The following is a 16,458-nucleotide window of genomic DNA, read 5'->3' as shown; positions in this document are numbered from 1 at the left end:
ACTGTGGTAAGGAGAAACATCTCAAGAACTTTGTCTCAGGGTCATCCGCGAGGGGCTGGTTAAGAAAGTCAACAGGGCAACCACCACTGCACCATCAAATCAATTCATGACAATTTTAAAAAAGGGGTGTGGCTTTCATTGCACACCCTGTGATTGGCCCCTTGGCTATTTTGAACCCCTCACTGTGGACATTCCAGTTCGGTCCTCTTCTGCCGAAGACTCACTATTTCCTACAAATGTGGCCTTCAGGGTGATTTTAAAGAACCAGCACAACCTTTGACTCCTCCCTCATGCTACAAGTGGTAGTGTCAAGTTAGATTCACACAATACGCCAAAATCCTAAACTTGAACTAAGAAAAGATAGTTGCGATATTTGTATGTCATGTTATATCCAAGGTCAAAATAAATCCATCCAAGTTTTCTCAACATTTTCAAAAGTGGTTTGCCACTGCCTCCTCCCCCCCCCCCTAAGGCTGAGAGAGAGCTAGACTGGCCAAATATCACCCAGTTGTCTCCAGGCCCAAAGCAGGACTAGAACTCACCGTCTCCCACACCAAACTGGCTGTCAGTGTTCCAAATATCCAGAATTAAATCAGGCAAAGTATTGCTCTAAGTTCCGATTTATTAAGAGAGACATGTTGGCACATTTGTGGAAAACCCGAATCTGAAAGCTTCCTGGGTTTTCCACCCAGTTGAAAGTTCATGATTTTGCTCCCACACCCACAAGTCCATCACATGGTCCAAACTTCCACTGCCAAGCTGGCAGTTCCACCCATTTCCGGTCAAGCTCAGAGGTGCAGAGACAAAAGGTGACCTTGGGCTTTTAGAAAGAAATTTTTTATTTTGACAACAACACATTCTACTCCTTATTATTCCCCCTCCCAATTCCTCACTAATGAAAAAGCATAGTAAAATAATACAGAGTGTGGCAGGCCAAAGATCCTAAAAGGAGTCAGCTGCAGGCCTGACACTGGCGCTCTAATAAAACACTGTTCTGACCCCACTCGTCCCACACCAACACACTCCGAGTCAGAGATACTTTACGGAATTTATTAACAGACAGACAGGTCCTTGGCAGCAAACCAGCACAGATAAGCCGTGGCAGCAATCCAGCCTGCCAGGCTCACAATACTGTTCTCCAACATTCGTTAATGCGTTGACTTCTGCAAAAGGGGCATGTGCACAAGCATTCCTTTTATAGTCCGGAGAGGAGCCTATTTACCAGCAGCTGAGTGCAATTACCTCCTGTAACTGTGCAACTGTTCCTTACACCTATTAGCTCTCCAGTGCCGGGCATCCAGGAACAACTCCCTGCTGACATCAGGATCACATTCCCTTGTCTCCTCCCCACTGGTCCAAGGCTCAGGCGCCTCCTGATGGCCAACCAGCCTCTCTGCGCCCTGCTCGGAGTCAGAACCCTGTCCAGGGTCCTCCACATCCTCCAAAGCCAACTTATAGGGTCCCTTGCTGTCGGAGTCTGGTGGCAGCTCCAACGGCTTCTGCTGGGCCATAACAAAACACTATGGTTTAATACCGTGCTTTTCAATTCATTTTCAGGCAAGGAAAACAATGCACAGGTACAGTATAGGAGGTACCTTGCTCAATAGTAGTAACTGTGAGAGGGATCTTGGAGTCCTAGTGGACAACCATTTAAATATGAGCCAGCAATGTGCAGCAGCTGCCAAAAAAGCCAACACAGTTCTAGGCTGCATATTGAATTGAATTGAATTGAATTTATTATATTTCTATGCCGCCCTTTTCCCCGAAGGGGACTCAGGGCGGCTCACAACTCAAATCAAGGGGGGGGGGTACAAATAAGGAATAAAAAGACGAACAAGACAATACCATAATTTAAAAGCACACAGCAACCATACCATTCGAGGGGGGACAAAAGCTCAATTAGCCCCAGGCCTGTCGGAACAGCCAGGTTTTAAGGGCTTTGCGGAAGGCCTGGAGGGTGGTGAGGGTTCGAATCTCCACGGGGAGTTCGTTCCAGAGGGTCGGAGCAGCCACAGAGAAGACCCTCCTCCGGGTGGTCGCCAGTCGGCATTGGCCAGCGGATGGAATTCGGAGGAGGCCTAATCTGTGGGATCTAATCGGTCTATTGGAGGTAATTGGCATAAACAGAGGGATGGAATCAAGATCGCGTGAAGGGTTAATACCACTTTATAATAAGGCCACACTTGGAATACGGCATTCAGTTTTGGTTGCCATGATGTAGAAAAGACGTGGAGACCCTAGAAAGAGTGCAGAGAAGAGCAACAAAGATGATCGGGACCGGAGGCTAAAACATAGAATGAACGATTGAAGGAATTAGGTGTTGCTTATCAAAGAGAAGGATTGGGGTGGCATGATAGCATTCTTCCAGTATTTGATGGGCTGTCACAAAGAGGAGGGAGAGTCAACCTATTCTCCAAAGCTCCTGAAGGCAGGACGAGAAGTAATGGATGAGAATTTATCAAAGGGAGATTCAACCTAGAATTAAGGAGAAATTTCCTGACCGTGAGAACAATGAATCAATGTTAACGGCTTACCTCCAAAAGTTGTGGGTGCTCCATCACTTGAGGTTGTCTGGAGTGGTATAGGCCAGTTCTCAACCTGTGATCTGCAGACCTCTGGAGGGCCCTTGAACAAAAAATGTTATGGTTTAAATCTTAAATTAAGTTTTGTGGGTCCATGGCCACAAAGCGGGGTCCGTGGCAGTTGTGGGTTGCAAATATTTTTACTACCGGTTCGGGCGTGCTCCCGCACATGCACAATACTTCTGTGCATGTGCAGAAGCAGGTGGGCGGGGCCTCCTGCCGCCACTACAACCGGTTCTGCCGAACCAGGAGCAACCCACCACTGGTCCATGGTGAAGAAAAGGTTGAGAATCACTGGTGTAGATTCAACTACTTGAGCAGGGGGTTGGACTAGAGGACCTCCAAAATCCCTTCCAACCCTGTTATTCTATATTGAGTCGGAATATTCTGAAATGGTCGGAGTTTCTTTACGGTATTAAGCGAGCGCGTCTCTCTGTCCTTTTATGTTTTTCAGCCAAACCTACATTTGTCATCCATCCCCAGAACACAGAAGTCCTGGTGGGGGAAAGCGTGACTCTGGAATGTGGGGTGTCAGGGCATCCCCTGCCTCGCATTGTCTGGATGCTGAGCTCAGGGTCGCCCCTGCCCCAAAATCCGCGCTTCAATATCACCAACTCCGGCGGCCTCTATATCCAAAATGTCACTTTGTCGGATGAAAGCAAATACATCTGTAAAGCCACCAACCAAGAGGGATCCATTACGGCAACAGCAAACATCATTGTGCAAGGTGAGAATATTATCAGCCAAACTAAGGTGATAAATTAGACCAAAGTTGGGTGCAGGAAGTCCTTGTTTAGCGACCGTTTCAAAGTTACACAGGCACTGAAAAAAGTGACGTGACTGTTTTTTCACACTTAAGACCGTTTGCAGCACCCCCGTGGTCACATGATCAAAAATCAGACCCTTGGCTGCCGACTCCTATTTATGACGGTTGCCGTGTCCTGGGCTTCTCTGATCCCCTTTTGCGACCATCCGACAAGCAAAGTCCATGGGGAAGCCAGATTTCCACACCTCTTCTCATGGCTGAGGTTGAGAAACATTGCCTTAATTTGGTCTTCTCAATCTTTCTCTGGGGTTTTAATTTAATCTTTAATGCTTGATGGAAAGACGTTTGCACATTCCCACGCATCTTTATAGAAGATGTCTCTTTTCCTTCTTTTCCTCCTGCAGATACACCCAGATTTTTGATAGCTCCCAGTGATCAGACCGTGACTGAGGGTCAAAATGTGGATCTGCCCTGCTCTGCAGATGGACATCCTCGCCCAGTCATATCTTGGACAAAAGAAGGTACTTTCTTGGCCTTGCTGTCTTCTGTAAGGATTTAGAGTCATGGAATCCTGAGGTGAAAGGGATCTCTAAGATTAGACTCGATCTGTGTTTCTCAACCGCAACAATTTTAACAGAATAACAGAGTTGGAAGGGACCTCGGAGGTCTTCTAGTCCAACCCCCTGCTCAAGCAAGAGACCATATACCATTCCGGACACATGGCTACCCAATCTCTTCTTGAAAAACTCCTGTGATGGAACACCCACAAGCTGCTCCACTGATTAATTGTTCTCACTGTCAATAAATGTCTCCTTAGTTCTAGGTTGCTTCTCTCCTTGATAAGTTTCCATCCATTACAATATAATACAATAGCAGAGTTGGAAGGGACCTTGGAGGTCTTCTAGTCCAAACCCCTGCCTAGGCAGGAAACCCTATACTGTTTCAGACAAATGGCTATCCAACATCTTCTTAAAGACTTCCAATGTTGGGGCATTCACAACTTCTGGAGGCAACTTCTGTTCCACTGATTAATTGTTCCCACTGTCTGGAAATTTCTCCTGAGTTCTAAGTTGCTTCTCTCCTTGATTAGTTTCCACCCATTGCTTCTTATTTTACCCTCAGATGCTTTAGGAGAATAGCTTGACTCCCTCTTCTTTGTGGCAGCCCTTGAGATATTGGAACGCTGCTATCATGTCTCCCTTGGTCCCTCTTTTCATTAAACTAGACATACCCAGTTCCTGCAACGGTTCTTCTTATGTTTCAGCCTCCAGTCCCCTTTATGCCTTGTCCTCCTTTCAGGTGCTTCCTCTGAAATGTTTTCAGGATCACACTTCACAATACAGAATAATAGAATTGGAAGGGAGACCTTGAAGGTCTTCTAGTCCAACCTTATACCAGTGATGGTTAACCTTTCTGGGGCCAAGTGTCCAAAGTGCGTGCATGCGCGCCACAATCCCCAAAATGCAATACGAGTGCTTCCCCATGTATGTGTCTCACCCCTATGCATGCCTGTGCATTTTCTGTGCATGCATACACACACCCAGGGAATGTGCCCTCCGAACATGCGTCCCCAGTCCTTCCAGGCTTCCAAGTTGGTACAGAAAGCTTTTCAGGCCCGAAATGGGAGGCCATGGAGAGGCCTCGCGATCTCCGCAGCTTCTCCCCCAAGTGCATCCTAGCTTTCCCCTCCATTCCTGCCTCCTGTGCTTTCCCTGATCTCCGCAGTTCACCCACCCACCCATCCAGCGCACCCTAGCTTTCTCCTGCATTCCTGACACGGAGTGCACCTGCAGAGAATGGAACCTGTGGAGATCGGGGCACAGGTGGCAGGAATGCAGGAGAAAGCTACAGAGCGCTGGGGGGGAGGGAATTGTGGAGATCGGGGAAGGCCCTGCCCACATGCATGCATGGCAGAGACCCAAAGACTAGCTGGCTGGTGGAAGGCACAAGCGCATGTGTAGTGGAGCTGGGCTGGGGCGATGGCTGACGTGCCCACATGGAGGGCTCTGCATGCCACCTGTGGCCCGTGTGCCATAGGTTCGCCTTATACCATTCCAGACAAGTAATTATCCAATCTCTTTTTAAAAGCCTCATGGTGGAGCACCCACGACTTCTGGAGGCAAGTCATTCCACCGATTAATTGTTCTGTTGCAGCAGATTGAGGTTTGTAATCTATTTACGAAAGACCAGGACTTGAGACCACGAAGGTGAGAGAAACAGGTTTATTTGATGCATCGAGTTCAGCGTGTTCAGACACCAAAATCTGAACTGCCTGGGCTCTGCCCAGGATGCTACTTTTATGCCGTGTTCCACACTGTGCATTCTTAAGGCGTTTCCATACACGAGACAAGCATGACATTTCGAAAAGGGGAAGTTCATTTGGAATGTTACAGAGAAGTACATAGGAAAAATACAAAAAAGAGAAGTTCCTATAATGTCTTAAGCTGTCAGCAGTTTTTACCTCTGTTCTATCTCTCACCCACGCCTGGGTTCCTGTGCCCCTCTTTTACAGGGTCTTGCCACACTGTTCAGCCCTATTTTTAATACTTATGAGGAAGTTGGAGAGAAAGTTCACTCCAGCTAAAAAGTCAACTTTGGGACTCCAGGGCACTAGAATGAAAAGCCAAGCTAATATGAATGTATAAGGTCCATTCTATTAAGACCACCTAACCTGGCCAGCACTGGTGGGTTTACCTGTGCACCCCCTCCTGCATCAGTTCCCTCTATCAAGAAATTTCTCCTTAGTTCCAGGTTGCTTGTCTCCTTGATTAGTTTCCATCCGTTGCTGCTTGTCCTGCCTTCAGGTGCTTTGGAGAATAAGTTGTCCTCCTTTTGGGGGGGCAGTCCCTCAAATACTGGAACACTGCTATCACCCAAGCCTTCTCTTGGCTAAACTAGGCATCAATGTTCCCTCTAATTTTTTTTCAGTGTGAGCGGAAAAGTATAGTGTGTGAGCTGCACAGTTTCATGCCTGAGCAGTGGGCATACCCAATTCCTGCAACTGTTCATCATACGTTTTTGCTCCCCCCCCCCGCCAATCATCTTTGTTGCTCTTCTCTGCATTTTTTCTAGTCTCCTCATCTTTTTTTATATCACAGTGGACTTCAACTTCCAGAATTCCCTTGTCAGCATCTTAGGGATGCTGAGGTTGAGAAATGCTGTTCTAAGGAAAGGTGTGAGAAGAAATTAGATCCCAGACTAATTTTAGGCCTGCACTGCCTTTAACTCTCCTTTTAATCAGCAATATGACTTGCAAGCAACCGAAACCAGGAAACTACAGTACATCACAAACAAAATTAATACAATCGTGCAAAGATCACTTAACTTCTTTCAGCTGATAATTGGCAACCAGGCTAAACTAAGTGTCAAGCGTATCTCCCTCAATAACCAAGAAAGAAAACTCCCAACTCCATTTTTCGTGGAATTAAAATACTTTTACTGGTTATGAAAAGATAGCAGCAAAAGTAAAGCAAGATCTGAGCCAGGAAGGCGCAAACAAGTACATATCAAATGATAACCCAGCCCCCTCCCTCTAACGACCCCACCCCAGCATCCAATCAGCAACTCCCTTAGGTGTCATGTGTGTCCAAAAGGCATCATCAGGTTGGTATGCAGGACGTTTGGCCTTGACCAGGTTTAAACACCGGCCACCAGCATGCACAGAAGATGATGAGAAGAAAACTCCCTTTTCCATTCACTCCTGTACCATTTATTCCCACCCCAAGTACCATGTTCCCACCCTCCCCGTTACTTATGGCAGCCGATCGTAAGTAAGCAAGGCAGAGGCTCACACTAAGTAGCAAACCAGGAAAATCTTTGTAGAAGACAAACTTTTCTGAGCACACACTGGTGGGGCCCAGTGGTGGGTTTCAAAAAATTTTGCCACCAATTTGGTGGTCGTGGCTAGGTGGGGGCATGTGATGGAGTGGGTGTGGCGAACTTGACATCACTCACGCACACTCAGTCACATGACTCCCCGCCCACCACCAAGCCATGCCCACTGAGCTGGTGGGGACTTTTTGACACTTATGACCTGGCGGGCCATGGGTCCGTGGAAACGAGGTCGCCCTCTTCCCCGGGGGCCCCAAGGTACAGCGGGAAGCATTTCTCCTGCACGCTCATCTCGCGGACGGGACCTAGCTGGCCCGGTTCAGTGCACCAGGAGGAGCAGGGTGCTCCGGCTGCAACTGTGGGGAAAGCCCGTCAGAGGTGAGAAGGGGGCACTTTTCCCATGGCCGTCGCAGAAGCTGCCCGGGTGAGCCTCTCCCTGCCTCCCCAGGCCAGGTCCGCAGCTCGTGCCAGACTGAAGCTGCAGCTGCCACCCACTAGCTTTGTCTGCCTGGCCGGCAGGACGTAAACAACACAAATCAGGCCACCAGCTCTCAAAGAGGCAGCTGAGAGGCTTCTTTGCCAGCTAGTCGCTGGCCACAGGGCGCCGAGAAGTCCTCTGGTTGGCCGGCGAGAAGAAAGCTGCTGTCATCTTTGCGCATGCGTTGAAGTCCACAAGTCTTAAAGTTGCCAAGGTTGGAGACCCTTGATCTAAATTAGGCATTTCCAGTGGCTATTTCCAATAACTTGTTAGTCTACTCCTGCTCTCTCTCTTTCCCCTATCTCAAGTTCAGAAGACCACCTGTGGTATTTTTCCCTTTTCACCCTCCCCACCCACCATCAACCAACCCATATTTACCTAGAAGATGTCTTGCAACCTTGGAAGAATGCCACTTCTCCACATTATCCTTCAACCCAGGAGCCGAGGTGGCGCAGTGGTTAAAATGCAGCACTGCAGGCTACTTCAGCTGACTGCAGTTCAGCAGTTCGGCTGTTCAAATCTCACCGGCTCAGGGTTGACTCAGCCTTCCATCCTTCCGAGGTGGGTAAAATGAGGACCCGGATTGTTGTTGGGGGCAATATGCTGACTCTGTAAACCGCTTAGAGAGGGCTGAAAGCCCTATGAAGCGGTATATAAGTCTAACTATTGCTACTATTGCTATAAGAATCCAGAAGAAAAGATCAAAGGAGAGTTACAGTTGGACTTTCAGGCTCAGCATCAAGACCCAGCGTGGTGTCCCTCAGGAAGAAATCCAGGGTGAACCTCTCAAAATTAACAATCCGTCCTCATCAACTGGACCCGACTGGGTAGATAGCACCTCTGCTTTCAAGGAAAGCTTGTCCGTCCTTACTTATGGAGCTTCTCAGTCATCCAGGTCCTGGTTGTCCCAAAGGTGCTTTTTCTAAAGGCAAGTGGACTTTGTTTTTCCTTGAAGACATTTCGCTTCTCATCCAGGAAGCTTCTTGGATGGGAAGGGAAACGTCTTCCAAGAAAAAAGCAAAGTCCAGTTGCCTTTTGAAAAAGCACCTTTGGGCCTTGTCTATCCGTCATGGGAGAATTTCTCCAACAGCACCATGTCTTCACACATTCCTTTTGTTCATAGGTGGCCCATTACCAAACAGTTGGAGATATAGTGTCCTCTCCACGGGAACCCTGCGCATGGTCCAAGTGTCCCTTCATGATCAAGGCCACTATGAGTGCCATGCCACCAATGCTGTGGGAGCCCAGAGATTTTCTGCGAGCCTCAAGGTCACCCCACGCGGTAAGTGCATGCGCAAAATTCTTGCTGATCTCCTTCTCCTCGATCAGTTGATTTCGTTCTGCCCTTTACCGATAGATCCCTAGAGGCACAGAAGAAGCAAAGCCAATTCTAAAGGTTTCCATGGAAAACAGCATAGGTAACATTCCCTTTTTCCCTGTTAGCTCCCACCCCTCGCCCCGTCCATTGTCCACCGATTCGACATGTTCTTTGTGTTTTGAGAAACAGTCCGTGCAGTTTGAAAGGTTCTCAGAACGTGACCTTGATGTGTCCCTGTCCCTCCCGATTTCCCTAAGAATTCCACCCTCTCCCTTCAGTTTCTGCTTTTGAGCTGCGAGAATTGCAGGTACCAATAAAATCCGAGTCGGCCTTGACACTGGTCTTCCCCAACCTCATATTTTCCGGAATGTTTGGAGTTCAACGCTCATGGCCAACCCATCTGGAAGAAATGTCTTCTCTTAATTTCTGTCCCCAGTTAAATGCAGAATACAGCATAACAGTGTTGGAAGGGACCTTGGAGGTCTTCTAGTCCAACCCCTTGCTCAAGCAGGACACCCTGCATACACCATTCCAGACAAATGTCTGTCCAATCTCTTCTTAAAGGCCTCCAGTGATGGAGCACCCACAGCTTCTGGTGGCAAGCTGTTCCACTGCTTAAACCTGACTCCATGTTTTCACCCCGCCCCCACCCCACCCTTTTATCTTTCCTAAACAGTTATGCCTGTATTTCTTCATCCACCTCAAGATACAGTTGCAGAAGTCGGCCAAGACATTGAGATCCCTTGTACCGCCCAAGGGGAGCCACAGCCAACGATAACGTGGTCGAAGGTCGGATGGTTTATCACTTAACACAAGCAGTATCGGCTTTTGTTTAGGGCTGGGAGCAATGGTGGGATTCAAATTTTTTTACTACCGGTTCTGTGGGCGTGGTTTAGTGGGCGTGGCAGGGGAAGGAAAGTTACTGCAAAATCCCCATTTCCTCCCGATCAGCTGGGACACTGTATATCAGTGTTTCTCAACCTCATCTGCTTCAAGATGTGTGGACTTCAATTCCCAGAATTCCCGAGCCAGCGTTTCTGAAATCACCAGGCTAGAAACCAGGAGACTGTGAGTTCTAGTCCCACCTTAGGCATGAAAGCTGACTGGGTGACTCTGAGCCAATCACAGAAGACGTGTGAGTTCTAGTCCCGCCTCAGGCACCAAAGCTGGCTAGATGACTTTGGGTCAGTCCCTCAGCCCAACCCACCTCACAGAGTTGTTGTTGTTGTGGGGACAATAGGATGAAGAAGGAGGATTAGGTATGTTTGCCACCTCGAATTGTTTATAAAAGTAATAAAGGCGGGATATAAATTAAATAAATTAGAGAGGTGAATAGAATTTGCTCCTCCTTCAGAATAACACATCCCCCACCAGAAGCCCACATCCAATGTCTCCCAGCCAGAGATGGTATCCAGCAGGTGCTGACCAGTTCTGGAGAACCGGTAGCGGAAATTTTGAGTAGTTTGGAGAACCAGCAAATGCCACCTCTGGCTGGCCCTGCCCCATCTATTCTCTGCCTCCCAAGTCCCAGCTGATTGGGAGGAAAGGGGGATTTTGCAGTAACCTTCCCCTGGGATGGGGTGGGAATGGAGATTTTATAGTTTCCTTCCCCAGGAATGGGAAGGGAATGGAGATTTTGCAGTATCCTTCCCCTGGAGTGGGGAGGGAATGGAGATTTTGCAGTATCCTTCCCCTGGAGTGGGGAGGGAATGGAGATTTTGCAGTATCCTTCCCCTGGAGTGGGGAGGGAATGGAGATTTTGCAGTATCCTTCCCCTGGAGTGGGGAGGGAATGGAGATTTTGCAGTATCCTTCCCCTGGAGTAGGGAGGGAATGGAGATTTTGCAGTATCCTTCCCCTGGAGTGGGGAGGGAATGGAGATTTTGCAGTATACTTCCTCTGGAGTGGGGAGGGAATGGAGATTTTGCAGTATCCATTCCCTTGGAGTGGGGAGGGAATGGAGATTTTATAGTATTCTTCCCTTGGATTGGGGAGGGAATAGAGATTTCACAGTATCCTTCCCTTGGAGTGGGCAGGGAATGGAGATTTTGCAGTATCCTTCCCCAGGAGTGGGAAGGGAATGGAGATTATACAGTATCCTTCCCCTGCCACACCCACCAAGCCACACCCACAGAACCGGTAATATTTTTTTTTGAATCCCATCACTGATCCAATCCTTTCCCAGGTAGTTCTCATTACAATATAGGGAGTCCTCAACTTCCAACAGTTCATTTAGTGACCGTGAAAATGGGACCAAAAAAAACTGATTTATGACTAGTGATGGGATTCAAATAATTTAACAACTGGTTCTCTGGTTTCTTCCAACAACTAGTTAATCAAACTGTTCAGAAAGTTAACAACCGTTTTTTCCAAAGTGGTGCAAACTAGCTGAATCCCACCACTGTTTATGACCCTTTTTCACAGTTACGACCTCTGCAACATCTCCATGATCACGTGATCAAAATTCAGATGCTTGGCAACTGGTTCATATTTATTACCATTGCTGTCTCCCGGAGTCCTGTGATCCCCTTTTGCGACCTTCTGACAAGTAAAATTGATGGGGAAGCCAGATTCACTTAACAACCGGGTTACTAATTTAACAAATGCAGTGATTCACTTAACAACTGTAGCAAGACAGGTCACAAAATGGGGCAAAAGTCATTCTACAAATGTCTCACTTTACAACAGAAATTTTGGGCTCAATTGTCGAGGACTACCTAGAGTTCATTTAAAAGTTAAAGGGGCACTGAAAAAAGTGACACAACTGTTTTTCACACTTAAAGATGTTTGGAGCATGCCTGTGGTCACGTGATCAAAATTTGGCCGCTTGGCAAGTGACTCATATTTATGACAGTTGGCAGTTGCAGTGTCCCAGGTGATCTCCTTTTGCGACCTTCTGGCAAGCAAAATCAAGGGAGACGCTGGATTCACTTAACAACCATGTTATTAATTTAACAACTGCAGTGATTCGCTTAACAACTGTGGCGAGAAAGGTCTTAAAACGGGACAAAACTCACTTTAACAACCATCGGGCTTAACCAGAGAAATCTTGGGCTCACTTGTGATCGTAACTTAAGGGCTACCAGATTTATATTCTGTTGGTGAAACAAATTAATAAATTAAATAAAGCCTGTGGCTCTATTTGTGGGTGCCATTTTGACTTTTTTGACCTTGGTGGATGACTGTGGACCAGATCGTGGTCTCCCCACCAGAGAGAATCCTATTCATGATCCAGATTTTTTTCCTCCCTTTTTCTACACCAGGACCGGATTCAAATCACAGAGAGTGGCAAGTTCCACATCAGCCAGGAAGGCACTTTATCCATCCGGGATTTGGGTCTGGCAGATCAAGGACAATACGAATGCATAGCCAGGAGTAGCTCGGGGCTAACCGCCAGTGCCATGCAGCTAACCATCATCGGTAAGAGCAAAAGAGACATTCTTCCTTCAAAACCGATTTTGTTTCATTTTTGCCTAGAAGGGAAGGTGGGAGGGAGACTTCTAACTTCTAATGCCAAGGAGAGAGAGAGCGTCAAAATGTTAACAAGGTAACAAAAAAACCCACTCCCCCTTTTTTTACCTGTATTGTACGTGATTGTGCAGAGAAAGAGACAGGGCTTTGATTGTGGTTATCTTTCACATTAAGTGAAAGATCATGTCAACACGAATTACGGTTTCACCGTTGTCTCCTCCATTAACTGTTTGTCGCAAAGGGAGATCATGTGACCATGAGATGCTGCGTTGACTAAATCCAAGAATTGGTGGCAAAGTTGTTTTTTTAAAATGAAGTTTTTTATTTGTTTTCAATTTTTAAAAAAAATATAAACATTCCATCTTTCCATAAGCAGCGTGTCGTCTGGGTACGTATTTCTTCCCTAAATTATAATACATTGAATATTTAGAACATTATAAAACTCTATATTTCCTTCTTAACATATATTCTAATAAAAATACAATAATAACATTAAACATCATTATTTTCATAATATTGGCACCAACAATTGTCCTTTAACTCTTATCTCTATTTTGCTATATTTTCTATTCTTTTTTTAACCCTCTTCTATTTCCAATTTCCTTTTTTATTCTCTAACCATTGAAAGAACACTTCCCATATCACAAAACAATCAGTTCTTTCTCCTTAATTGCCAATGTTAATCTACTCATTCCTGCAAAATTGGTTTTATTCAGCTGTTGTAACCGTGAATCGTCATTGCATTGCACCAAGCAGCCAGTAAGCAAGCAAGCAAGGCAATAGCAATAGCAATAGCAGTTAGACTTATATACCGCTTCATGGGGCTTTCAGCCCTCTCTAAATGGTTTACAGAGTCAGCATATCGCCCCCACAGTCTGGGTCCTCATTTCACCCACCTCAGAAGGATGGAAGGCTGAGTCAACCCTGAGCCGGTGAGATTTGAACCGCCGAGCTGCAGAACTAGCAGTCAGCTGAAGTGGCCTGCAGTGCTGCACCCTAACCACTGAGCCACTTCGGCTCTGCATTACCTGCATTACCTACAAGCTGTTGAGATCCTAGTCATAGTGAGATCATTCGGAGGCACGGGATAAGATACCATCAATACGCGGACGATACTCAATTGTATCTGTCCACCCCGTGCCAACTCAATGAAGCGGTGGACGTGATGAGCCGAGGTCTTGAGGCCGTTATGGACTGGATGAGGGCTAACAAGCTTGTACTCAACCCGGAGAAGACCGAGTGGCTGTTGTGCTTTCCTCCCAATAATTCGATCGGTGTTCCATCGCTCAGGCTGGGGGGTCAAATTCTATACCCCTCAGAGAGGGTTCGCAACTTGGGAGTCCTCCTGGACCCGCAGCTGACTTTTGACCATCATTTGACGGCTGTGACCAGGGGGGCATTTGCCCAGGTTCGCCTGGTGCGCCAGTTGCGACCCTACCTGAACCGGGAGGCCCTCACAACAGTCACTCGGGCCCTTGTGACCTCTAGGCTGGAATACTGCAACGTGCTCTACATGGGGCTGCCCTTGAAGAGCATCCGGCGACTCCAGCTAGTTCAGAACGCAGCCGCGCGAGTGATTGTGGGTGCACCTCGGTTCACCCACATAACACCTATCCTCCGCGAGCTGCGCTGGCTACCTGTTGATCTCCGGGTGCGCTTCAAGGTGCTACTTATCACCCATAAAGCCCTTCATGGTAGTGGGTCTGCGTACTTGAGAGACCGCCTCCTGCCAATTACCTCCCTGCGACCAATAAGATCACATAGATTAGGCCTCCTCCGAGTTCCATCTGCCAGTCAATGCCGACTGGCAACTACACGGAGGAGAGCCTTTTCAGTAGTAGCTCCGACCCTTTGGAACGATCTCCCCGTGGAGATTCGTACCCTCACCACCGTCCAGACCTTCCGCACAGCCCTTAAGACCTGGCTAGCTCGTCAGGCCTGGGGACAAAGATAACTGCCCCCACCCGAATGATGAATGAATGTTGTTTACTATTTTACTTCTATGTATTGTTGTGTCTATTGTCTGTATACCCCCCCCCCTTTATTTTATGTAAGCCGCCCTGAGTCCCCTCAGGGAAAAGGGCGGCCTATAAGCATCAATAAATACCTAAATACCTAGTCAAATGAGCCTCTTGCTTAATTTTCATGAATCCTTTAAACTAATTACATTCTTATTCTTTTTTTTTTTCACCGGGAAAACAAAGCCACGAACATCGGAAGGAGCGGTGATACCTTTGTAGCCACCTCCATCCAGGAAGCCATCAGCAGTGTGGACTTCGCCATCAATTCGACACGCACCGAACTGTTCAGCAAGTAAGACTATCAGGAATGCCATAAACATTGAATGAGATTTGTTGCCACGCTGCACATCAGGTAGATGCAACAGGTAACAATCAACCATTGAGTCATCGGTCCTGTCTGAGCTTGGTTGTTTTCTTGCAGACATTTGATTACCCAACTAGATAATATCATCAGTGCTTCAAGGGTATGGACTTTGGTCTCTGTTTATATACAATTGGCTTGCCCTGTCAGAGTAGGAGTGTTCTTGGTGGTTCCTTGATTTGGCTGTCTTTACTGTTTGTTTGTTTGTTTGTTTGTTTGTTTGTATTGGTAGTTTCTTGATTGTGGAATTGTATACTGTTTGATTGTTTGTCTAGTATTAACAGAAGTGGGTTCCTACCAGTTCGCACCTATTCGGTAGAACCGGTTCGTCAAATCTACCGAACCGGTTAGAAGAGGTTCCACCAGTGAACCTGGAAAGCAGGCCACACCTACAGAAGAGGTTCCGAAATTTTTTGAAACCCACCACTGGTCCTTGAATATGATTATTCTACACTATCATGCTCATATTTATAAAACTCAGGGCCTCCGTGAAAGGTAAGGGTGACTACTGTGGTACAATCAGAACATTGCGTGTGTTGAAGTTGTTTTAACGCAAACCAAAGATGCCTTCTAAAAAACAAGTTTACATCATATTCTTATGCATGCCAGTGCTGTGTGTGAGGTAATTTAAGGTGTTCTGACAAGTGTTGTTGGCATCTTCATATCCGGTCACATGGGTGGCAAGCCACTCCCATCCGGTCACATGGGTGGCAAGCCACTCCCACAAAGGAGGCCACACCCACAGAGTAGGTTCGAACAATTTTTGAAACCCACCACTGAGTATTAATCATGGTGTTCTCTGTTCATCTGCATGTTGATTGCTTGCAAGGGGATGTTCTGCGGGTTTTGTTTCCCTTTTGGAGCTTTGATTGTCTCTTTTAAATAGTATGAAGATGTTGTTTATCTCTATGTGCCAATGGTTGATTCAACGGAGTGCCAGGCTCCCCAGAATTCTCACAGTTGCTCACCGTTTCCCACTTAATGTCCATGTGTTGTGCAATTAAGGATGTCTTCTGACTGCTAGTTCATCCATGTGTCCTGTTAGTGTTCTGCCTGCCTGTCCTACATAGTGGCTGTTACAATCCCTTCTAAGCATCTTCTAAGCACTGAGGATATTACCTAGTTGGGTAATGAAATGTCTGCAAGAAAATAACCAAGTTCAGAGAGCACCAAGGACTCCACAGTTGATCACTGAACTACAAATATACCCTTCTATTGGTAACAACCAACCAGTCCGGAAATTAATTGGGGGAAAAATATTACAATGCAGAAATCGAAGTTTGCAAGATATGATGAGCCGCTAAAAGGATCACATTCTGTGCCTCCCAAACAGGAGACCCAAAACACCGAACGAATTGCTGGCCCTTTTCAGATATCCACGAGACCCCGATACCATCGAGACCGCTCGGGCTGGAGAAATCTTTGAGAGAACCCTGCAGCTCATTCAGGATCACGTCCAGCAAGGATTATTTGTGGACATGAATGGAACGGGTATAAAGTGGGAATAGTCCCCCTGCTTTTTTTTTAGTCATAAGAATATACTCCAGGAAAATAAAAACGTTTTTTCTTGCTAAGTGGTTAGCAGGAACACCAGAGCGCCCTGTAAAATTCAGTGGGCATTTCCTATATTC

General features: G+C 46.8%; 1 protein-coding gene across 1 annotated transcript in view; it reads left to right on the top strand.

Moving 5' to 3' along the window:
* Positions 1 to 16,458, top strand: part of LOC116509616 (peroxidasin homolog) — a 52,143-nt gene that overhangs the window by 23,491 nt on the left and 12,194 nt on the right. Inside the window, exons 9-15 of the mRNA XM_032218848.1 lie at positions 3,037 to 3,309; positions 3,753 to 3,869; positions 8,781 to 8,939; positions 9,652 to 9,764; positions 12,238 to 12,394; positions 14,650 to 14,758; positions 16,161 to 16,318. Of these exons, the coding sequence (XP_032074739.1) occupies positions 3,037 to 3,309; positions 3,753 to 3,869; positions 8,781 to 8,939; positions 9,652 to 9,764; positions 12,238 to 12,394; positions 14,650 to 14,758; positions 16,161 to 16,318 (1,086 nt within the window). The remainder of the gene's footprint in view (positions 1 to 3,036; positions 3,310 to 3,752; positions 3,870 to 8,780; positions 8,940 to 9,651; positions 9,765 to 12,237; positions 12,395 to 14,649; positions 14,759 to 16,160; positions 16,319 to 16,458) is intronic.

The sequence above is a fragment of the Thamnophis elegans genome, chromosome 5 (genome assembly GCF_009769535.1).
Source record: "Thamnophis elegans isolate rThaEle1 chromosome 5, rThaEle1.pri, whole genome shotgun sequence".
Lineage (NCBI taxonomy): Eukaryota > Metazoa > Chordata > Lepidosauria > Squamata > Colubridae > Thamnophis > Thamnophis elegans.
The sequence above is the reverse complement of the archived record's forward strand: the minus strand, read 5'-3'. Positions and strand labels throughout refer to the sequence as shown.